General features: G+C 37.6%; 1 protein-coding gene across 23 annotated transcripts in view; it reads left to right on the top strand.

Annotated features, from left to right (window-relative positions):
* Positions 1-24,053, top strand: part of C2CD5 (C2 calcium dependent domain containing 5) — a 109,031-nt gene that overhangs the window by 10,439 nt on the left and 74,539 nt on the right. For 12 of the 23 annotated variants that reach the window (XM_016185929.2, XM_060194507.1, XM_060194505.1 and 9 more), the window contains exons 3-8: positions 796-882; positions 5,591-5,762; positions 6,841-6,936; positions 10,623-10,778; positions 12,324-12,522; positions 17,687-17,811. In XM_016185929.2, the coding sequence (XP_016041415.1) occupies positions 796-882; positions 5,591-5,762; positions 6,841-6,936; positions 10,623-10,778; positions 12,324-12,522; positions 17,687-17,811 (835 nt within the window). Of the gene's footprint in view, positions 1-795; positions 883-5,590; positions 5,763-6,840; positions 6,937-10,622; positions 10,779-12,323; positions 12,523-17,686; positions 17,812-18,744; positions 18,897-22,764; positions 22,957-24,053 lie in introns of those variants that run through there. The other 11 variants (XM_007517898.3, XM_016185928.2, XM_060194503.1 and 8 more) reach the window with 3 other exon arrangements.

Raw genomic sequence — 24,053 nt, 5'->3', positions numbered from 1 at the left:
AATGGGTTGTCACAAAAGTCACAACATATTTTTCCTGTGTCTTTCTATGCAAAAAATGTGCTATGATTTTTCTAACAACTCAAAGAGATCTTTCTAATTTAGTGCTTTCCAAAATTGGCTGTGAAATATGATGATTTACCCCAGTCTTTTTCATTGTACTGGAAGATAGAAGCCTACAGCTTTGAATGATATCATTTTACTGGTGGTCACCGTGTGTACACAGGCAAGGCATTAAAACATAACAAACCTGTCCAGCAACAACAACAGCAGTGCTAACAAAGACAACATCAAGGGCAACAAAATGGGAAAAATGGCCTCTCTAGAGGCAAAAACAAGTAAATAAATTTAAAAAATAAAAAAATCACAAATATGGGGAGATTAGAAAATGCAGGGATACCTTAAGTCCTTATGCCCCATAGATTCCTTTATTGGAATGGCAAGAGGATGGCCAGCTGACCTTTCTACCGTTTGGTTTTATTTTGCTGGTCCTGTTCTTTGAAGAATCCCCTTTTGTTGGAGTTCTTGCTTACTGGAGGTCACCCTGATACCTTCTCCCATGCTAACAGGATAGTCTGTGTTTTAACTTCCTAGTAGGGCTAATCTAGCAGAACAGTTTCAGCTGTAGTCTAAAGAAATCATCTGGACTCATCCATACTTTTCCCCCCTTTTATCTTCAAGGGATAGTTGTCTTTTTATTTCCCTCCACTGTTAGTCCTTCCATTACCTGGGAGAAATTAAATTTACTCTGTTCACAATGTTGGTATTTTATTTGAATTGTTGCTCATTTGTTTTTAGGTAAAATTTGGTAATACCACCTTTAAGACAGATGTGTATCTCAAATCCCTCAACCCTCAGTGGAACTCAGAATGGTTTAAATTTGAGGTAAGTTATTAAACACCAATATGTTGGTTTTGTTTGTTTTTGCAGTGAACTTTTTCCCCTAGGAATGAAAGAAATTCCTCTTATTTTAGGTATAGTAATCTTCCCACATTATAAACATTTTTTGCTTCTTTATGAATAGTAAGGTTTAAAATATGTTCAAATTAAAAAAATTCATATAAATATAAAAGCAGAGATGGACCAAAATTAGAATCACTGTTTGCAGTAGACATTTTTTTTTTCTAGTTTTTCTTTCTTTATTTCTTTCTTTTTTTTTTTCTTTCTTCCTTGATAGAAGGCAGGAGACTGAGAGCTAGAGTGGAAAGCTTCCCTCATAAATGGAGAGCTAGGGATTTGAACCCAGACCTTGGTGCATGGTAATGTGTGTGCTCTACTGGTCTTCTGGGTGAGCCACCAGCTAGCCCCTCTGTCCCTCACTATCTCTTCTTCTTCTTCTTTTTTTATTTGCCTCCAGGGTTATCGCTGGGGCTCCATGTCCATACTGCTACGAATCCACTGCTCCTGGAGGCCATTTTTTTTTTTTTTATTTTATTGGATAGGATAGAGAGAACATGAGAGAGGAAGGGGAGATAGAGAGGTGGAGAGAAAGATAAACACTTGCAGACCTGCTTCACCGCTTGTGAAATAGCACCCCCCCCCCCCCCCCCCCGTAGGTGAGGATTCGGGGGCTCAGACTGGGATCCTTGCACTGGTCTTTGTGCTTAGTACTATGTGTGCTTAATCTGGTGTACCAATCACCTAGCCCTCCCCCCTCCCAATCTCTTCTTACAGGGATGCTAATCCCCTTTAGGAAAGCTCCCTCCCATGACCCAATTTCCTCCCTAGTTCCCCATCTCCAAATACCATCTTATTTTGGTCTAGGGCTTCAATATTGGAAGCTGGGGGAGTTGAGGAGGGAGTAGGACAGGGCACAGACATTCTTCACTGTGATCATTCTCTTAGGCACAGTGGTCACACAGGATAAATACTTGATACTGAAGGGATAAAAGGGGAGAGGGGCCAGGAGATGGCTCACCTGGTGGAGTGCACACTTTTGACAGACATGAGGGTTCAGGTTCAAATCCCTGACCCCCACATGGGAGCAGCTCGCAGAGGGGAAACTTCTTGAGTACTGAGACAGTGCCCTGATGGCTTGCCTCTGTCTTTATTATCTCTGCCTCCCTGTCTTCCACTTTTTTTAAAAAATAATTTTTTAATCTTCTTTCTTTTTTTAAAAAAAATTTAATCTTTATTTTTATTTGTTTATTTAATTTTTTTATATTTATTTTATTTATTTATTCCCTTTTGTTGCCCTTGTTTTTTTTTATTGTTGTAGTTATTATTGTTGTTGTCGTTGTTGGATAGGACAGAGAGAAATGGAGAGAGGAGGGGAAGACAGAGAGGAGGAGAGAAAGATAGACACCTGCAGACCTGCTTCACCGCCTGTGAAGCGACTCCCCTGGGGAGCTGGGGTTCGAACCGGGATCCTTATGCCAGTCCTTGTGATTAATCTTTATTTTTATTGAGTAGAAACAGCCAGAATTGAAAGAAAGGGGAAAATAGAGGAGAGAGAGAGAAATCTGCAGCACTACTTTACCACTTGTGAAGCCCACACCACCACCACCACCACTCCCCCTCCTCCGCCCCCGCAAGTGGGACCAGGGTCTTGAACCTGGTTCCTTTCCCATTGTAACATGTTTGCTCAACCAGGTATGCCACCTCCCGGCCCCTCTTCCACTTTCTAAATTTTTTTTTTTTAAAAAAGGAGAGTAAACATTGATTTTTGTGAACCTGATTCATGAACCCAAATTGTTTTTTTCTTATAAATAATGTTTGTCCTACTTCTCTCCTTATTTTTTGAAATTTGTCCATAGAAATGATGATGCCCTTGTCCTCATTAGTGCTCACTCACTGTATAACACGTGGGCTCTGCTGTGACATTCTTTAATCAGTTTTTGCTTGATCCTTAGGTAGGCAGATTAGTGAAACATAGGCTAATATGGGAAACAGAAATTAGGGCCTTTTCATGTGTTAATCATCTTACCTTTGTGTTTGGAGGTAAATTGTACTTTTTTTTCTTAAAAGACTTGACATTTTGAATAAAAATGGAGTTTCAACTTTTATTTGTGCATTCATTCCTTTGCAAGTTCTTAGAAATTTCTTATGTTTTTTTTCAGAAATTAGTATTTATGAGTGTTGTTATTTTCAGCAATATCTTTTTAAAAATTGTTTATTTATAAAAAGGAAACATTGACAAAACCATAAGATAAGAGGGGTACAACTTCACACAATTCCCACCACCAGAACTCTGTATCCTATTCCCTCCCCTGATAGCTTTCCTATTCTTTAACCCTCTAGGAGTATGGACCTAAGGTCATTGTGGGATGCAGAAGGTGGAACATCTGGCTTCTGTAATTGCTTCCCCGCTGAACATGGGCTTTGACAGGTGGATCCATACTCCCATCTTGTCTCTCTCTTTCCCTAGTGGGGAAGGGCTCTGGGGAAGCAGAGCTCCAGGACACATTGGTGGGGTTGTCTGTCCAGGGAACTCTGGTCAGCATCATGCTAGCATCTGGAACCTGGTGGTTGAAAAGAGAGTTAACACACAAAGCCAAAGAAATTGTTGGCCAATCATGGACCTAAAGGCTGGAATAGTGCAGATGAAGAGTTGGGGGGGGGGGGTCTCCATTTTGTAGATAGCTAGTTGGCATATTTTAGTTATATTCCAAAGAGCCTGTGGCTATACTAGTGTTTTTTGTTTGTTTGTTTTTGTTTTTTGATTTTTTTTTGCCTGAGCCTGAAATCTGATATGCAGGTGGATCCTAGTTATTGTCTGGGGAGATGATGTCATGGCTGGCTGAAGGACCAGAAAGCTGGATCAGGGAAGAAAGTATCTCCCTAATATGGGAAAGGTGTATAAATATTGTTGACTGTAAACCCCAACAATTTGATCTGATCTGGGGCCCATATCCAGCTTAGGAGTCTATGTGACCTCTGCATCCCTGTAGATTCGACCTCACATTCTGTCATCATAAGTAGGAACATTCCAAGCTGCCCCAATATCAGGACTCATCTTCCTCAAATGTAGCATAGAGTATATTGTCCAGCCTCCAGAGGATGGAACATTCTTTACCGTTGTTGATCCAAGTTGAGGGCAAGGTCCTGTGGGGGACCACAAAGGGGTCTGTTTTGTTGTTCCTGGTAGAGATGACCGGTAACAATGGAGAGAGGGATTTATTTGAGGTCTAGGCCCATCATGTCTGTTGGGAATCTCAGGACTCCTCAAATAGGGCCCCAGTTTCAGCAATATCTTATAGTTAGTATATTTATATTTATAGAAGTAAAGGTTTTGTATATTTATTTATTTATTGTTAATTTTTTCCTTTAAAATATATATGTATATGTATTTGTTTATTTTGGATAGAGACAGAATTTGAGGGGAAAGGGGACATGGGAAAAGGGGGAAAGAAAGAGAAAGAAAGAGAAAGAGGAGGGCAGACTTTCACTGTTCATGAAAGTTCCCCCTGGCGGTCTGAGGTGGCACAGTGAATCAAACATTAGGTCCTCATGCATGAGGTCTCGAGTTCAATCTCCGGCAGCACATATACTAGAGTTATGTCTGGTTCTTTCTCTCCTCTATCGTTCTCATTAATAGATAAAATCTTTAAACAAAAAGAAGAAAGAAAGAAAGAAAGAAAGAAAGAAAGAAAGAAAGAAAGATCCCCTGAAGTAGGGACTAGGGGCTTGAACCCAGGTCCTTGCACAAGTACTCTGTACCTTTAACTGGGTGTACCACTGCTTAGGTCCCATTTATTAATTCATTTTATTTTTCACTGCTGCCAGGGTCACTGGGACTTGGTACCAGCACTACGAATCCTCTGCTCCTGTGGCCATTTTTTTTTAGTTTCCATTTTTTAAAAAATTGGATAGAACAGAGAGAAATTGAGAGAGGAGGGGGGAATAGAGTGAAAGAGAAAGAGAGAGAGAGAATGAGGGAGAGGGGGAGAGAGAGATATCTGCAGACCTGCTTCACCCTTTATGAAGTGACTTCCATGTATGTGGGGAGCCAGGGCTAGAACCCTGGTAATATGTGTGCCTAACCAGGTATGCCACCCCCAAACCCCTGATTTACTTATCTTTATTTTTATTAATTTTTTTTTGTCTCCAGGGTTATTGCTGGTTCTCTGTACCTATACTACAAATCCACTGCTCCTGTGGCCATTTTTTTTCCTCTGTTGTTGTTGCTGCTATTATTGTTGTTGTTGCTTCTGCTGTTGTTGTTGGATAGGACAGAGAGAGATTGAGAGGGGAGGGCAAGATAGAGGGGGGGAGAAAGATAGACACCTGCAGACCTGCTTCACCGCTTGTGAGGCGACCCCTTGCAGGTGGGGAGCCGGGGGCTTGAACTGGGATCCTTATGCTGGTCGGTCCTTATGCTTCACACTATGTGTGCTAAACCCGGTGTGCTACCACGCAGCTCCTGATTTACTTATTTTTAAGTTAAAAATTATATTTATTACTTAAGAGAAATAGAGTTTCATATGTGACAGCGAGAGAGAGAGAGAGAGAGACAAGCCAATACATCCCTCCACTATGTGCTGTACTGGGGAGCTAAACATTAACCCAAAAGCTCTCGCAGGTAAACCATTTCCCCAAACACAGTAGTAGAGGCATTTAAAGTGTCAGATTTAACTTGAATGCATGCTTTCAGGTGGATGATGAAGATTTACAAGATGAGCCCCTGCAGATCACAGTTCTTGACCACGATACCTACAGTGCCAATGATGCCATTGGCAAAGTGTACATTGATATCGACCCCCTGCTCTACAGCGAAGCAGCAACAGTCATCTCTGGATGGTTTCCAATTTATGACACAATACATGGTGAGAACTTGGAGGCAAGCAGTCACAGGCATGCTCATGTTCCCTTAAGCATTTTTTTTTTTTTTTTTGGTGGTCCTTTCTGACGTCTCACAGCTCCAAACTAATGTTTTCATTTAGAGACAGAGAGACTGAGAAAGGCAGGGAAAGAAGTCACAGCACACAAGCTTCCTTCAGTGCACTATGGGGCTGGGCTTGAACCTGTATCATGCATATGAGAAAACAACAAATTGCCCAAGTGAGATATTTTGCCAACTCTCCTGGAAGACTTGTGCTATACTTTCTGGTTTAAAAATTTATATATATATATATATATATATATATATATTATTTATTTACTTATCTGATAGAATAGAGGGAAGCCAAGAGGGAAGAGGGCGAAAGAGAGGAAGAGAGACAGAGACACCTGTAGCACCTGCTCTTGAAGCTTCCCCCTCCCCCACACATGGGGACTAGGCACTTGAACCTGGGTCCTTGTGCATTGCATTGTGCGTGCTCAACCAGGTGCACCACCACCCGGACCCTTGACATCTATCTTAAAATCATGTCTTCCTTTTGTAGGAGTTACTAGTTGGATTATAACTTTTCTGAACATAACTTGAAGGTTATCTGGTAGAGGGCACATTTTACCATACACAAGGACCTGGATTTGAGCCTCCCAAACCTCATGAGAGTACCATGCAAAACGCAAGCATGGTCTAAGATGTGCTCTAATAAAATGCAAATTACCATACAGAATTTTGCTGGGTGGGTATGAGCATTATAAGATATGACAACTATCAGTACTCCTCAATGTTACCATCTCCATTTTTATTGTTAATAATTTTAATGGGATGGCTTTCTAGTTAGTCTTGCTTCAAGTAAATGGAGATGTATCATAAAAATGAAAATTATTCATTCTTTAATGCACATGCATTCTTCAGAAAATGCATTAAAATACAAGGAAAATGAATTAGGGAACAAAATTAGCAGTTATTATGATTACTACATTACTTATAAATCACTAATTGACATTTCTGTGGTTATTGAATTAGAATTTATGCTTTTAATGTAGTACCTTGAATTTCCTTTTAAATTATAGGTATCCGCGGGGAAATCAATGTAGTTGTCAAAGTAGACCTCTTCAATGACTTAAATCGATTTAGGCAGTCATCATGTGGTGTCAAATTCTTTTGCAGTAAGTAAATACTTTTCATTACTCATTTAACGCAAGATATACTAGTTGTCATATATAGGATATAAAATTAGTATTTCAGAGGGTTAATGGAAAACTTGTTTTACTTTTAGCTTTAATATTAAAGGAGAATTGGTAATGTTTCAGAAACAGTTCTCTCACTCTAGGGGGTATTTTACTTTTTTCTTTTCCTTTTCTTTTACTAGTGATTTAATAATGATTAACAAAATTGTGGGATAAGAGGGGTACAATTCCATACAATCCCCACCACCAGAGTTCCCTCCATTGGAAGCTTCCCAATTCTTTTTTTTTTTCTTTTTCTTTTTTGTCTCTAGGGTTATTGCTGGGGCTTGGTGCCTATACTACAAATTCACTGCTCCTGCAGCCATTTTTTCAATTAGGACAGAGAGAAATTGAGAGGGATGGGGAAGATAGGGAAAGAGAAAGATAGACATAGACAACTGTAGACCTGCTTTGTTGCTTGTGAAGTGACTCCCCCAGCAGGTGGGGAGCCAGGGGCTAGAACCAGGATCTTTGTAAGTGCCATTAAGCTTTGTGCTATGTGCACTTAACCTGGTGAGCCATCATCCAGCCCCTAGCTTCCCTGTTCATTATCCCTGTGGGAATATGGACCAAAGATCTCTGGGGAGCAGAAGGTGGAGGTCTGGCTTCTGTAATCGCTTTTCCGCTGGAATGGGTGTTGGCAGGTGGACCCCCCCCCCCCCCCCCAGCCTGTTTCTATCTTTCCCTAGTTGGGCAGGGCTCTGAAGAGGGAAGTCTTTTGGTCACATTGGTGTGGTTTTTTGCTCAGGGAAGTCAGGTTGGCATTGTGGTAGCATCTGCAACTTGGTTGCTGAAAAGCATTAAAATATAAAGCAGAACAAAATTTTTAATAATCAAGAACCCAAAGGCAAGAATATAGCAGGTGAGATTTGGGGTCTTCATGTTGGAAGAAGCTAAGAAACCTATTTTAGGTATATTCCATGGAGCCCATGATTTTACTAATTTTTGCCTGATCCTTATAGCTAACATACAGGTGGGCTGAAAGTATTGTCTGGGAAGATGATATCAGAGTTGGGACTAGGACTAGAAAGCTGGATCAGGGCTGATAGTAGCTCCCAGTTATAGGAAAAGTATATACATAGCGTTAACTGTAAGTCCCATCAGTCTGACCTAGGGCCCATGTCTGTTCATATTCAACACAGGAGCCATGTAAATTGTGTTGTATGATACTGGACTCAAAAGTAGAGAACTGACATGCTAAAGCACTACATAAGAACACAGCACTGATACCTGAGCAAGACTGAAAACCAGACAAAACATGGATGGATAGTTTCTCTTTGTAGCAATACTGTAGTTATGTTCCTCCCTAGAAAAATTACACCTATGTGATTACGATCTGGGAGTAAAGATTGTGATCCTATTTGCTGCAGTTCCACCTCAGAACATAACAGTTAAAGGAATATGCAGCTTGGTGAACAGGGAGAGGCAACCATTCATTCAGGCCATGAGCTATAAGAAAATCACTCCCTGCATTAGTGTGCTATAAAAGGTTATGTTTTATACAGGTGACCCTCTGTCTGAACAGTCATTGCCATGGCCTTGATGCCAGCTGGTTGATTAGCCAGCAAGAGCTCAGAGGAATGCAAATCCCACACTCTTGATATATATATTTTCAAAGTATTTTATTTATTTTATTTTTTGAGAGCGATATATATAGAGAGAAAGACACAGAGAGAAACACCAGAGCACTGTTCAACTCTGGCTCATGGTGGTACGGGGGAATGAACCTGGGACTTCGGAGCCTCAGGAATGAGAGTCTCTTTGCATAACCATTATGCTATCTACCCCCGTCCAAATCTCACACTCTTATGTACTTGTGCTTGGGAAAACATGCACTATAGGTGGTTCTGATGTAGAGCTATTTGTAGGGTTAGACACATAGATCTCACAAAATCCTCCTTGGAAAATATTGTTGGGGGGGCCGGGTGGTGGTGCACTCGATTGAACGCACACATTACCATGTACAAGGACCCAGGTTCTAGCATCTGCTCCCCACCTGCGGGGGTGAAATTTCACAAGTGGTAAAGGAGGTCTGAAGGTGCCTGTCTTACCCTCTCCCTCTGTGTCTCCCTTCCTCCTTTTAATTTCTCTCTGTCATATTTACTAAAATAGAAAGGAGGGATCATGACTGCTGGTATCAGTAGATTGGCAGGGCCAGCAGCCAGCCCCTGTGATGACCCTGGTAGCAATGTATACTTTGAGCTAGTGCTTGCCCACTCACTTAATGGGGGTTTTACTCTCCCCATAGGCCAACATCTGAGAAAAACAGAAGTAAACCTCACTTATTTCTTTTACTTCTTTACAAATGAATATTTTACTTTTGCCAATTATATTTTTTCTTTCACAAGTTATATTAAACTTGATATAACTGTCAAACAAAGAAAACAAAAAAACAAGGGTGAAAAATCCAGTTTTCTTTTGCTCTAGTCCAGGGCACTGTGAGACAATAGAGCACTGTAGCTCAGCCCTGGGGTGGTGTCCAAGCTCACACAGGCTTCTGTAGATAGGAGCTCCCTTGAGTGCCATGAGACGTGACTTGGAATTGGGCAGATCATATCTCCCAGCCAGCCTAGATTAATAGGGTTGAAAACCTCTACGTAGTTGGATTTGCCTCAAAGCCTGCGTGTCTATTTTAAGAGACTAGTAGGATGTAGATGTTCTCAGTCTCTCTGCTTTTTTAGTCTGACCAGATCTGATTTAAACCAGGTGACATTTGGTGTTCTACTTAGTGAATGAGTCTGCTAAGGAGTCTGGTGAGTACAACAGTTGGCTGTGTGGCCGTGGAGTGTTAGAAACAGCATGGTTTTCTGATTCCTCAGAATGTATCAGAAAAGGTCACAGCTTAGTTTTGCGAGTGCATTAAGTGATGCACAGAAGACATTTTCCAAAGGGCTTCTAACAAGTAAAGGCTTTATTCTCATTATTTACATTCTACCAGTTTATATCATGGCTAGCTGACTTTTTTTTAAAACTATGTTTAGACTTAGTCCAACAGTTTTCTACATGATACAAAAAATAAATATATTTTACATCTAATACCATTTTTAACATGAGGATGGAGACTCCATACAAGAAAATGATTATTGTCTATGGCCATACCATGCCTGATCTCATCTGATCTCGGAAGCTAAACAAGAAAATGAATATTTTAATTTCTTTTCTTTCTCTTCTCTCTCTCTTTTGTATTGGAGCCTCTGCGTGTTTAATTTCATTACTCCCAGTGGCTCCCACCCCCCTTTAAAAAATTCAGGTAGAGACAGACAGAGAGGGACAGAGGAGAGACAGCACAGCACCACTCCGCTCTTCATGGGGGCTTCCCCTGATGTCAGTGTATGGTGCTGGCCCCGTGTGGTGCCAAAGGCTTCTACCTCAGTCCTCTTCCAGATGAGCTATCCCCCAGTGTTGAAAATGACTATTTCTAATCTTAATAAGATGGAACTTAAAAAACTGATTGGAAGCATTCCTACAAATCTCTGGGATTGTAACAGAAAAGTATGTTCTGGCATTATATAATCTAGAAGGAAAGAATATATATATATATATATATATATATATATATATATATATATAATCAAACTTAATCTTATGACGAATGGAAGTGTCAGTTGACTGTTTTCTTTTTATAGCAACATCTATTCCCAAATGTTACAGAGCTGTAATAATTCATGGTTTTGTAGAAGAACTTGTAGTCAACGAAGACCCGGAATACCAATGGATTGACCGAATCCGCACACCGAGGGCATCCAATGAGGCCAGGCAGAGACTCATTTCTTTAATGTCAGGTATTCTACAAAATAACTTCATCACTGGTCAAGTTAATACTCTTAAATGTTCTCAATTCCACTCGACATGCTACATGCTATGAGAAATTTCATAGTGAAGTTGTGGGTTGTGACTGATTCCCTACCCCTGGCTCCATCCTTCTGCATTCACATGCATTCTCTCATAGCACAATAGGGTATTGAAGTTGAGATTCCATTGTCTTCCTCCTCCTCCTCCTTCTCCTTCTTCTTCTTCTCCTCCTTCTCTTATTTATTGGTAGAGACAGAGAAATTCAGAAGGGGGAAAGAGAGGGAGAGAGAGAGAGACACCAGCAACCCTGCTTCACCACTAGTGAAGCTTCCCCCCTGCAGGTGGGGACCAGGGACTTGCACACTGTAATGTGTACGTTGAACCAGGTGCACCACCTACTGGCCCCTGAGAGTTCCTTCTTAAGAAGGTACCAAAAAAGACTGTGCTCAGTATAGTGGAAAGAGCCCTGAGCTCTTTCCTGAGCTCCTGAGATAGGAAGGAGTCTAGGTTCTTTTCCTTCTTTCTACTACTTACTTGTAGTCAGAATTTAGGTAATTTCTCAAAGCTTTTTTTGTTCAAATATTTGCTTTTCAGTAGTCCTTAATTTTAAAATTTTTATTTATTTATTTTGCCTCCAGGGTTATTGCTGGGGCTCAGTGCCTGCACTATGAATCCACTGCTCCTGGAGGCCATTTTTTCCCATTTTGTTGCCCTTGTTGTTGTTGTTATTATTGCTATTGTTGCCATTGCTGTTGTTGGCCAGGACAGAGAGAAATGGAGAGAGGAGGGGAGACAGGGAGGGGGAGAGAAAGATAGACACCTGCAGACCTGCTTCACTGCTTGCAAAGCGTCCCCCCTGTAGGTGGGGAGCTGAGGGCTCAAACCGGGATACTTATGCTGGTCCTAGTGCTTTGTGCCACATGCCCTTAACCCACTGCGCTACCACTAGACTCCATCAGTAGTCCATATTTAATGATTTCTATTTCTCTCTACTTCTGGCCAGTCCTACTCCATCATTACTCATGTATATTTGAAGGTACTGTTTACCATCTGAAATTTGTGTGTGTGTGTATTTGTATACATATGCAGACATGAGGCAGTAAGAGTATAATAAAAAATTCTACTCCTTTATTATTATTACTATTATTTGACAGGACAGAGGATTTGAGGGTGGAGGGGGAGCTAGAGAAGCAGAGAGACACCTGCGGTGTCTCACCACTTATGAATTTCCCTCCTTACAGGTGGGGAGCAGGGAATTAAACCTGTGTCCTTGAGCATGGTAATATGTGCACTTAACAAGGTGAGCCCCCTGCAGGGGAGTCACTTCACAGGCGGTGAAGCAGGTCTGCAGGTGTCCTTCTCTCCCCCTCTGTCTTCCCCTCCTCTCTCCATTTCTCTCTGTCCTATCCAACAACGACGACATCAATAACCTCATTAAAAGTAGGAGACTAGACTAAGTAATATGACTGTTTCCCCTTCCAGTTACACCTGCCATAGCCAGCAGAGTGAATCAAGTTCTTTTTTCTTTGTCACAGGTGAACTACAGAGGAAGATTGGCTTGAAAGTACTTGAAATGCGTGGAAATGCAGTTGTTGGATACTTACAGTGTTTTGACCTAGAAGGCGAATCTGGCTTAGTGGTCCGAGCCATTGGAACAGCGTGCACTCTGGATAAACTAAGTAGCCCAGCAGCATTTCTTCCTGCATGCAATTCCCCGTCCAAAGAAATGAAGGAGTAAGTATGCATCAGTGGGCTGTTTCTATGGAGCCTTCCATCTTTTCCCATTTTCACTTGATTTAAAACATTTTAGAGTTTGTTTAGCATACTCCCCCCCCCCCCCCGTGGGCTTCTTTTTTTCAGTACTAGATAACTATCAACATTTGAAGATTAAGACTTTTTAGCTATGTCTAATTTTTAACTTATTCTGTCTCAATATGAAATTCAAATTAAGGAATGTAAAACTAAACTTACTCTAGATCTTAGGCATTGTATAGCTAAGGCATGAAACAAACATCATTCATGTAGAATTTTACTTACTCTCCAGGGAATACATAAATACTTGATAACCTAGGTATGGCTCCTATTAGTAGCACTGTGTAGAAAGTAATAAAGGCAAGGGTAGATAGCATAATGGTTATGCAAAGAGACTCTCATACCTAAGGCTCTAAAGTCCCAGGTTCATTCCCTCCTCCCCCCCATAAACCAGAGTTGAGCAGTGCTCTGGTAGAAAAAAAAAAGAAGGGGAAGTAAGGAAGGGAAGGATGGGGGGTTGATAGATTCATGTGGGGACAGGGTGAGGAGGTCTTGAACTGAAATTCTACAGAGGCATGGTAGTCTAGGTGAATTTAGTTATTAGGTATAACAGTAAATTCTGGAGGCTGCAGAAAACAGATGTTGACAAACTTTTTTGTTTTTCTGTTAAAGCCCAGATAGTAAATATTTAAATATCTTTAATTACTAAAAGATAGAGAAAAAAGGAGCTTGCCAATCTTGATCTAAAGGAATTAGATTCATACCTTTTACAAATAAACTATGTGTGAGCCACCAAACTATTTCTGTTGATTGGATTTAGCTTATATGTCATATCATTTGTGTCTTCTTAGGGAATGTTTGAAATGAAAAAAAAAATCTTTTTTTTTTTAATCATAATGATTGTGGTTTGGGGGGTGGGGATCCTACTGGCTACTAGAAAGACTGATGTCCTATATAGCAAGGGACAGCTCTGTCCAGCAAAGTCCACCACTTTGATTGAAAACCACTCATCTAGAAATACCTTGTAGGTCAAGGTCAACAAGCTTATTCTGTAGGTGACCAGAGGGACAGATGAAATAGCTTCACTTTAGCTAAAGGCAACTGAGTACTTGGATCTGCCACTACCCTGTACCTTGAAAACAGCCATTCACAGAATGTAAGTGAATGAGCATTGGCTGTATTCCAGTGAGGCTTGGCAATGCCCGGAACAGATGGCAGGATGGGTTTATTCCGTGGTGTGCAGCTTGCTGATCTCTTTCCTACATCACGAGGGACTCAGGATTCTGTATTCAGAACATCTGAAATGTTCCCAGTTCAGCAAAATATCTATTAATTAATTTAGTTAGAGAGGCCCTAGAGCACCAGCCCAGCTTCTGTGGTGTTAAGGATCAAGCACAAGGCCGTATATATTTTCATGCTGCTAAACAGCTGAGCCACCACCCAGCCCACTATTTCTTTTTGTTCAATTACTTGGCTTTGTACTGGACTTTCCCTACTTTAATTAAATGTTAGTTGTAGGAATGATCACAACCTTACACTGGTTTTCTAATTTCATTTGGAGATGCAGTGATAAGTAAAATATATATAATTTTTTAGCAGACTCAAGAGTGGTTTATACTTCATCTAAAATGTTTTTTTATAAAAATTACACTATAGGCATAGTCAGATTGTAGGAGTATATTTTTTAGTTTATATTTTCTCTTAGCAGAGTGAATTTAAGTAAGGATCTGGGTCCTATTCTTGCTTCTGCCTTTCAACTTTATAGTCCATGAAGGGAGTGACTTTTGAAGCTGTACCTTTTGAAATTTTACTCTTGACTAAATTACTTAGTGGAAAGAGAAAGCTTTTTTATCTGTTGTCTTAGGATGATAGATGAATAATGTGGGAATATGTATTGCCTGCATCAGGAAGAGTTTCATTAATGTAAATCTTTTGGGACTGTGTAAGTTTTCTCCTTTCTCAGTTTTGTTGTCTTTCTTAAATTGTCATTTACTCACACCATGAAGAATCAAAGCTGCTTCATGGAGATTTTTCTGGGAGGCAGCACTATATATGGCATGTTATTAAACATACAAACAGCCAATCAGATTAGGATTCAGATTGATTCTTTTCAACAACAGCTTCTTAGCATCTTTGATAATGGATTAATTTAGATGCTAGTTTAAAATTGTTTTGTGATTCAGCTGATTATAATTATTCAGTAATTTAATTATGCCAATGACTCTAGGGAAGAACTTGATAAAAGATATTTGCATTATGTTTCTTTCTAATAGATTTAATGTTGAAAATAGTAGGGAATTGGGCAATAGCTCAGTGGGTTAAGTGCATTGGGTTAAGCACAGGTGGCACTAAGCGCAGGTGGCGCAAAGCGCAAGGACTGGCGTAAGGATCCCTGTTCGAGCCCCCGGCTCCCCACCTGCAGGAGAGTCGCTTCACAAGCGGTGAAGTAGGTCTGCAGGTGTCTATCTTTCTCTCCCCTTCTCTGTCTTCCCCTCCTCTCTTCATTTCTCTCTGTCCTATCCAACAACAATGACATCAATAACAACAACAACAGTAACTACAACAATAAAACAAGGGCAACTAAAGAGAATAAATAAATAAAAAAAGAAAGAAAATAGTACTAGAGCATTGTAAATCTATCTTTCTAGTTTTTTAAAAGTTTTTTTATATTTATTTATTTTCCCTTTGTTGCCCTTGTTGTTTTTCATTGTTGTTGTAGTTATTGTTGTTGTTTAGTATTTTATTTATTATATTTTTGAGAGAGATGCAGAGAGAGAAAGACACAGAAATACCAGAGCACTGAACAGCGCTGGCTTATGGTGGTGAGGGGGATTGAACCTGGGGCTTCATAGCCTCAGGAATGAGAGTCTCTTTGCATAACCATTATGCTATCTACCCCCCAGATAAATCTATCTGTCATGCAGGAAGACTGGTAAGATTTAGAATTACAAGAGAGTAATATGATTATATCTTAGTGTATTTTGATTTTAATTTGATGTCAAAGTGAACATTTATAATATTCACTTTATTTTACCTATGTTGATGCTGTATTCTATTCACAACTAATTTTATTCCTTTTAAATGTAATGCACAGTATTAATCACTGCTGTTTCCTGACTAAACTATCTTGATTGTAGAAAGTGTATTTATATATGATTTATTGTTTGTATGAGAAAGTACAGTCTTACAAGACTGTAGCCATAATTACTCTTCTGTATGGCACTGATTCTTAGATTTATGAAGCATACTATTTACTTTATTCAGATGAAGAAAAAAACAATACCTTTGCTAGTAGTTTGTATAAAAACAGGGAACTATTGAAGTATATGAATTTCAACAGTTATACTAAACACATTAAATTTTTAACTTGAAACAAAAGCACAAGTATTTGTCCCATTATGGAAGCAATGAAAGATAATTGTTAATTATTGATAGCTCATGTTTGAATCTTGAAAATTATGATTTTGGGTAATGTTCATGAGGTGACAGAAATAAATAGAACAGAAATAATTGGGTCCTTGGCCTGATGATAATTTGAACTCTGGAAAATGGAGAAGTGACTATTTTTCAGAGTGTATTCACACATGATTCCTTTCCCCTTATTACTAGTAAGAAAGACTACACAGTGAAATAATCGCTAACATGAAGTCCAGGATTCCTTTTTTTTGCCTCCAGGGTTATTGCTGGGGCTCTGTGCCTGCACTAGGAATCCACAGCTCCTAGAGGCTATTTTTTCCCTTTTGTTGCCATTGTTATTATTATTGCTGTTGTTATTGTTTTTGTTGTTGTTGGATAGGACAGAGAGAAATCAAGAGAGGAAGGGCAGGCAGAAAGGAGGAGAGAAAGATAGCCATGTGCAGACCTGCTTCACCACTTGTGAAGTGACCCGCCTGCAGGTGGGAACCAGGGGACTCAAACTGGCATCCTTTTGCCCATTCGTGCGCTTTGCTCCATGTGTGCTTAACCTGCTGCCCTACCTCCTGACCCACTTACTTTTTTTTTTTTTTAATTAAGTAGTCTTATTCTGTTTTTTTTTTTTTTTGTCCATCAGGGTTATTGCTGGGGCTTGATGCTTACATAGTGACTTTGTTCCCAGTGGTCACCTTTCTTGTTTTTCTTTCATTTCTTATAGAGACAGAAAGAGAGAGAGAGAGAAAGAGAAACACACCTGCAGCACCACTCCACTGCTTGTGAAGCATCCCCCCTGCAGGTGGGGACTGAGAACTTGAACCAGGGTCCTCATGCATGATAAACGTGTGTGCTATACTGGGTGCACCAGCCTCCTTCCTCTGTTCCTTTTATATGCCCATTGTCCTTTAAAATATATTTCTTCTTGAAGCTTTTATTTTATATGAATCTGTATCTTATCTAACTATATACACATTTATGGGTGTAGTCTCTTACAGGCTATAAGTTACAAAATTTCAATTCAGAATGTTTAGTAAATTATGTTTAAGAAACATCTTTTTAATGATAACTAGATGAAAACCATTTACATTGCTTTATTAATGTCGTTTAAAAGTCATGTTCCCCTGATTTAGTTCTTGTATGACCTGACTCTTCACTATATAATTGTGCTGAAATACTGGCATGCTTGTATTTATTTGTATCTTTTTAGTTCACTCATTTTTTTTTCTATCATTTTTCATGTTCTTAAATACCCTATCTTGAGATCCAGGTAGAACTAGTACCATTCATTTTCTTTGCAGAAAAATATAATTGATTATGTCAGCAATTATTCATATCTCAGTAAGTATAGGTAAATATAAGAACTTAGTATTTAATTTTCCACTTTTATGAGTATTTTCTTCCCCAAGTACTTTATAGTAAGCTCTGCAGTGATCAAAATAATAGCAAACATTTCAGAGCTACTTAAAGTGAAAATCCTAGTCTTTTTCTTTAATTCTACTAACATTTCTCTTATGTTTCTGACTCACAGCCCTAATTTATTATTGTGATCCTTTAAAACTATAACCATATCCTACAGCTAAGTACTTTTTAAATCTCAGCTTGCTTTTGCATGTTAAGGATTCAAAAATAATTCCTCTGCCCAAACTAAATCTCCTTTGAAATATTTAAGCATAACTTTGCTATCTGTTGTATGTATTGTTTTCTTTTCTTCCACTTTGACCACAAATTCCCTCAGGTCACCGCTGGCTCATCCTCCAAGCCATGGATGCCGCTCGACTCACAACAGCCCAATTCACACTGCTACTGGCTCACGACTTACTCAGAACTTCTCTGTGTCTGTTCCCACTCTCATCTATACTGGTACGAGACTGCTTAGACTCCAGAGCTGGGGAAGGCAGGCAGGCAGGTAGTGTAGGCAGGTACCAAAAGCCTCTGCTTCCTCCTTTTCTCACTTGAAGTCCAGCTGCAGTGAAGAAATCCTGCATCTAGCCACACAGTGCCTCTTAGTACATGGAAGTTAAAAGCGTTCTTCCAGCTTCCAAAGTCTCTTCCACAGATCCTTGCAGAACCCTATCTTGTGTGCATTTGCTTTGGGCAGCAAAATTCTCCAGTATATATTTCTACATTTGGTTAGAAACAAAAGTTGATGATGGGGTTCTAAATGAAATAGCCAAGAAGGTTTCCCATTTGCTTATTTTCGTCATGGATAAAACTTGTTACAGTAGGGTCTGTTTGATTCTGTGGAAGAGAACTATTGGAAAACAGGTAAGCAATTATTCTGCATAAGATGCAATGTTTCTTTGTAGCTGTATTCATTCTCCTCTCTGCTGTGTTTTTAGCTGTGGCACTCTTGATGCTATAGGATAAGGAAACATTTTTCTTTTGAAGATAATATGTGTGTGCAAATATAGAAAACAATTGTATTTGCACACACTATTTGCAGTTACCATTTTTTCTTTTGTAACAGAAAATTCATTGAAAATATTTTCAGTCATGTATTCTTTTTATTTCTCCTTTTAATATTTTTTTACCCCCTTAGTCTGTCATTTCTTGCTTTTTTTTTTTTTTGCTTTTTTAATTAGCTTATTAACTGTTTCAATGCAGAAATTATTTATCTGGAGGAGGATGATGAATGGTTAAACAGCAATTGTCTTTGGCCTCATACCACATCTCCACACTTAAGAAATGACTGCAGACCCTGCCCCAATACTTTCCTGGTATTTGGATCATGCTGCCATCTGTCAAGTTCTTTGGCACATGATTGCTTAATATTTCTCCACCTTCTTCTGGCAGGCTTCCCTTCAATGAAGATCCCAACCCCAATACTCACTCATCAGGACCCTCAACCCCTCTGAAAAACCAAACTTATTCCTTTTCACCTTCCAAGTCCTACAGTCGACAGTCCTCTTCTTCTGACACAGATTTGAGTTTGACACCCAAAACTGGTAAGGCGCTCCCACCCACTTTTAATTTTTTTCTTTTCTTATCTTTTTCTTTTTATATAATTTGTTTCTGTTTTTTTATGAGCTTTCCATCCAAGCCTTTCTTACTGTTTTTTTTTTTTTACTTTTAAGTTAAAAGATAATGTGAATACATACCATTTTCAGTTACTACAATTAACATATGAAAATTTTGTTTAACTTAGAAATTATCTTGTTCAGCAATCTGATTTTGTTGATTGAACCACATTGTAGATATGAAGTCCAGGGTTTATTTTTGCACAGAGGCAGTTCCCATTTCATACCCAAACTAAGGGGAATAGCACCTGAAAGCATTTGAAAGCAAAGTGACACTTTACAACTTGCTGTGGTGTTCCTCTTGCATGCATCATTTTTACTTCATTGTTTCTATTTTTGAATTTAATTCTCAAAATTTTATTATGGAAACATCTCTAGAACAACTGAAGTGGTTATGTTAGATTACAGATAGTTATTTACTTAATTTCTTATCATTAGACACACTTGGTTTTGCTGACCTTAGTAGGTTAGAAGAGAGAATTTTTACATAGGTCTCAAAGTATTAAGTTTATTATCTTATTTATCATATGATCATTTTTATAAGTTTTTGTGAATGTTTCATAAAAAGTTTATAAAAATCAAATTATCATCATGTTTCTTAAAATGGAACTAACTTATTCAGGTCATTAAATTATATCCTTAATATATATATATAATAAAAGTTACTAGTTTGTAATTTTTTGTAAATACTATTTTGCCTGACAATTTCCTGGCCAGATTGTTGAAAATATTTTATGTAGTTTTTGTTTGCCTTACTTTCAGTTTATGATTTTTAACAGTCTTACATTTATGTTAGACATGAAATTTATAAAGTAGTTCCAGATTTCATAAAGCCATTGAAAAGAGCTCTAATTCCTAAGTCAGTGTTAGTTTTAAAGTCTATAGTTTTCATATATATTTTATAAATGCAGTCATACATATAAAGAAGAGAATTCATCAATATTAAAATTTTGCAAAAAATAGTATTATTTTCATGTAAGTTATTAGTTGTAAGAATTATTTTCATATGTATTCTTACTTATGAGTAAGAATAGTGTGATATTTGACAATAATGGATGTTTTGGTTATGATATCGGGGTATCAGAAACCTGGGATATTCAGATTATAGGGACTTAAATAAATGATAAGATCCTTGCCTAAAAATGTATGTCCCCACCTGCAGGGGGAAAGTTTCACAAGTGGTGAACTGTAGCTGCAGGTGTCTCTGTCTCTCTCGCCCTCTCTCTTTCCCACTCCCTCTTAATTTCTCTCTGTTCTATCAAATAAGTAAATTAAAAAAAAAATGCATGTCAATCAAATAAAAAAAAAAGACTTAATGGTATTCCGTGAAGAACATCTTTTCTTTAAACTATATTTGAGAGTTTACTTACTGGCTATTTATTTGTATATTTCAAGCCACTTTTCAGTGTTTTTCTTTGCCATAAACACACACATTTATTTATTTATTTTTAGTGAGAGAGACAGAGACCAGAGCACTGTGCAATTCTGACTGATGGTGGTATCAGGAATGAACCTGGGAGATAAATTCTTAAATGTATTTCCTTGGCCTTTCTGTGTTTCCTTTTTTTTTTTAAATTCACAAAAAGACCCACTATAAAGAATATTGCCAGGCAATGAAGTGAGTCAAATTTCTTTTCCTTTTACTTTATAGTACACAGTAAAGTGTGTTAGTGAGATCTTTTCGCATTATACTTTCTAGATCTAAATGTTTATTTTTCAAAAAGTCATTTGTAATAGAGGTATCTTTATGTTTAGCTATAAAATGCCTCTAAATAAATTACTGTTTTGCATGTAATTCACTGCTTTAATTGTGTGTATTTAGCAACTTCTATTTTTCAGTCGTTTGGCCATACTTTTGATAAGTCCCTAAATAGCTTTGACTACTCTTGAGGGGCTCTTCTATTTCTTATGGAGACTTAAAAATGGAAAAATCATGATTGTTCTAGAATTTCAAATTGTAATTCAAAATATATATTTTAAAATATTTTATTTATTTTAAATATAGAAAGAGACAGAGGCACCAGAGCACCTCAGCTGTAGCTTTTGGTGGTGCTGGTGGTTGACTCTAGGAACGTAGGGTGTCAAGTATGAAAATCTTTTTGCATCACCACTAAGCTGTCTCTCCAGTGCTCAAAATGTATTTTATGATTCTTTGTCTTCATGTTTTCCTATTCACAAGATTGATTTCCTGAGAAAGAATAGGAATACTTACGCTGTTAATCATTGAGTTATTGTATGTAAACTGGTAAGCCAGAAAGTGAGAAAGTTGTTTTTTTTTCCTGTTTGCTGTTTGACAATGTTGACCTGCTTTTCCAGTTAGGTATTTTTTTTTTTTTTTTTAATTTCAACAAATCAGATGAATTTTAAATATATATATATACATGTTACTCAGGACATGTAAAGACATGACATAACTATATATTATATATGTGTATATACAGATTAGATTTAAAATTTCAATAAAACGATTTACTTCTGTGAATTCTAATTTTTGGTATTTTGTAAGACTTATTCTCATCCCCATCCCAAAGTACTCATCTACTAGTAGGAGGATTTTAGAATGTTTGGATTAAAAAAAAGGTTTTATTTATTTATTGGATATGGGGAGAGAGAACCCGAGAGGGAAAGGGGAGATAGAGAGGAAGAGTAACAGAGAGGCACCTGCAGTACTGCTTTACCACTTGTGAAACTTTCCCTCTACAGGTGGGAACCAGGAGATTATACCTAGGTCCATGTGCATTGTAACACGTGCATTCTACCAAGTGTACCATTACCTGGTCCCTGTTAGGATGTTTTTTGATATCCAGTTAAAAAATATCTATATCTATATATATAGATATTTTTTTTTAAGTCAGACTCTTAACCATGTTATAGTATTTGTGATCCAGAGGGTGTTTGAACCTTAGATACTCAAAATTTTGTAAAGCCAAATAGTTCTACTATCCTGTTGGAGTATTAGAAATCATAGAGGAAAAGGAAAACTATTGCCATATGTCTTGAAACTAGACAGAAAAAGTTAATAGTTATTTAAACTTAATAAAGGTAATTGTCTACCTACAGTGTGGTACTGTGTGCTCTTAACTGACTGTTCAATTAAAATAACCATGACTGAGAAGTTTTAGTTAGTAATACCTGCATTCTGTTTTAGTACTTTAGATTTTATATTTGGGATAACTAATTTTTTTTGCTCTGAAAATTTGTACAAGGTCATTCATTTTAACCTTACACAATTTCAAGATAAAAATGGGCAGGCAATTTTAAATATTTTTAAGAAATCAGGTGTTTTAACAACATTTATAGGCTTGTAATTCAGGGTGATCAAAAAACATATAAAAACTTATTTAACAAATCTTTCCATATTTCAGCTTTAAGTTGACTAGTTTGATATATTTTTAGAAATGTTCATTAGCAGATTAAGAAAATGTGTTTTTTCTCTAATTTGAAAAAACTATATTGTGAGTAAACATTAGATTTTATGAAATACCTAAAAGAAATAAGCTTAAAGTGGTTATTAGTGGGGCATAATATTCAGTATTAGGATTTTAAAAATTTGATTTATGCAAAACCAAGTTTGTCAGGGTGACTTTATGCTTTAGACTTTGCCTTTTTTTTTATTGTGTTGTACAGAGATGGTTTTGCTGATGACTTCATATGCTTAGTGTAATTTATGTATACATTTAAAAATTCATTTTTACTGTTATGTTTTGCTTCATCATTGCTATCCTTACCTTGTGTTTCTGTTCATCTTCTGAACCTGCATCTTTTTTTTTTTTTTTTCTGCTACTTTCCTTCGCAGCACCTTACCCACAGGGGCGTAGGATTTTCCTGTGTCCCAGATCCCCCTCTCTCTCTTGTGGTTCCCTTCATCTTAAAAAGTCCTGTCTCCTCCTCTCGGAATCTAGCCTTACCCCTCATCATTCTAGCCTTGTCAGCCCAGTGCTGAGGAAAAGTGTTTCTTTCAGTGAAGAGCTGTTCCTGGCTGCTTCTGGTAGGATCATATTCTGTCAGCTTTTTACTCCCTTTATTTCAAATCATCTTTGAACAAATGATTATTTTATACTATGATAAATTCTTGATTAATGTTATACAGAATCTACTTATTTTTTTTCTTACTGAAAGAGTTAAAATTATCACAAGGATTGCTTGATGTATAACTATGGATATTCTGCAAACATTATTTTATATGTTGGACACTTTTATGTCTGAGTACATAGATCTGGAGATTTCCAGTAGTTATTCATTTCATTTTAAAAGCTTTCCTTCCCTCCCTTTCACACCAACTCCATTCACACTGGACCTATGCCATCATGTTGCTGAACCATATGGTTACATTAATGAATCATTCTGTTTGAATCAGTTTAAGTTTCATTTTGGTGATAGTCTTTCGCTGTTTTTTCCCCGTCTTGTACTAACTATTGGATCATTATGCTATATTTTCTGATATTTCATTTATCTTTATAAAATCACACTTTATTTTCTGGCTTTCAGTAAGCTTCACATAAAGATCTTAGTTTCATTTTTATGTTTAGTATTGTATAGTCTCTAAAAATTGCATGTAGGTTCCTACTAGAAAAATTGAAGAAAAAAAAATTAAAGACCAGAATGGGACTATACACATGCTAATCTTTGTTTCCTTATCCAAGAACAGCTAAAAATGTAAAAGTAAATTACATCCTTTTTAAAAGGCATTGTAGTAAATCTGACTGTATATTTTTGGTAGGGATTGAATTGCTAACTCTAGTAGATAGAGCCTGGCTTCTTACCTGCCTGTTTCCCATTTCCTTTAATTCTTTCACCATAGTTGGTCTTTTGGTACTACCAAAAGAATAAAACAAGATAGGGAAATACATTGAGAAGTCTTTGAAAACACATCTAAGCTTAGAAAATATTTTTTCATCCCCAATTATGTACATTTGTAATATGTCTATTATATGTCCATGGATTTTAGTTTATAAAAATTATGTTGATTTTTTTTTACAAATGAGTATTGAAATGTATGAATGTTAATACTGTTTTATCATAGAATGCTGTATTTAGGAATGTGAAGCTATTATAAAATATATTTGACTATTTCAAAATTGTCTA

The sequence above is a fragment of the Erinaceus europaeus genome, chromosome 7 (genome assembly GCF_950295315.1).
Source record: "Erinaceus europaeus chromosome 7, mEriEur2.1, whole genome shotgun sequence".
NCBI lineage: Eukaryota > Metazoa > Chordata > Mammalia > Eulipotyphla > Erinaceidae > Erinaceus > Erinaceus europaeus.
The sequence above is the reverse complement of the archived record's forward strand: the minus strand, read 5'-3'. Positions and strand labels throughout refer to the sequence as shown.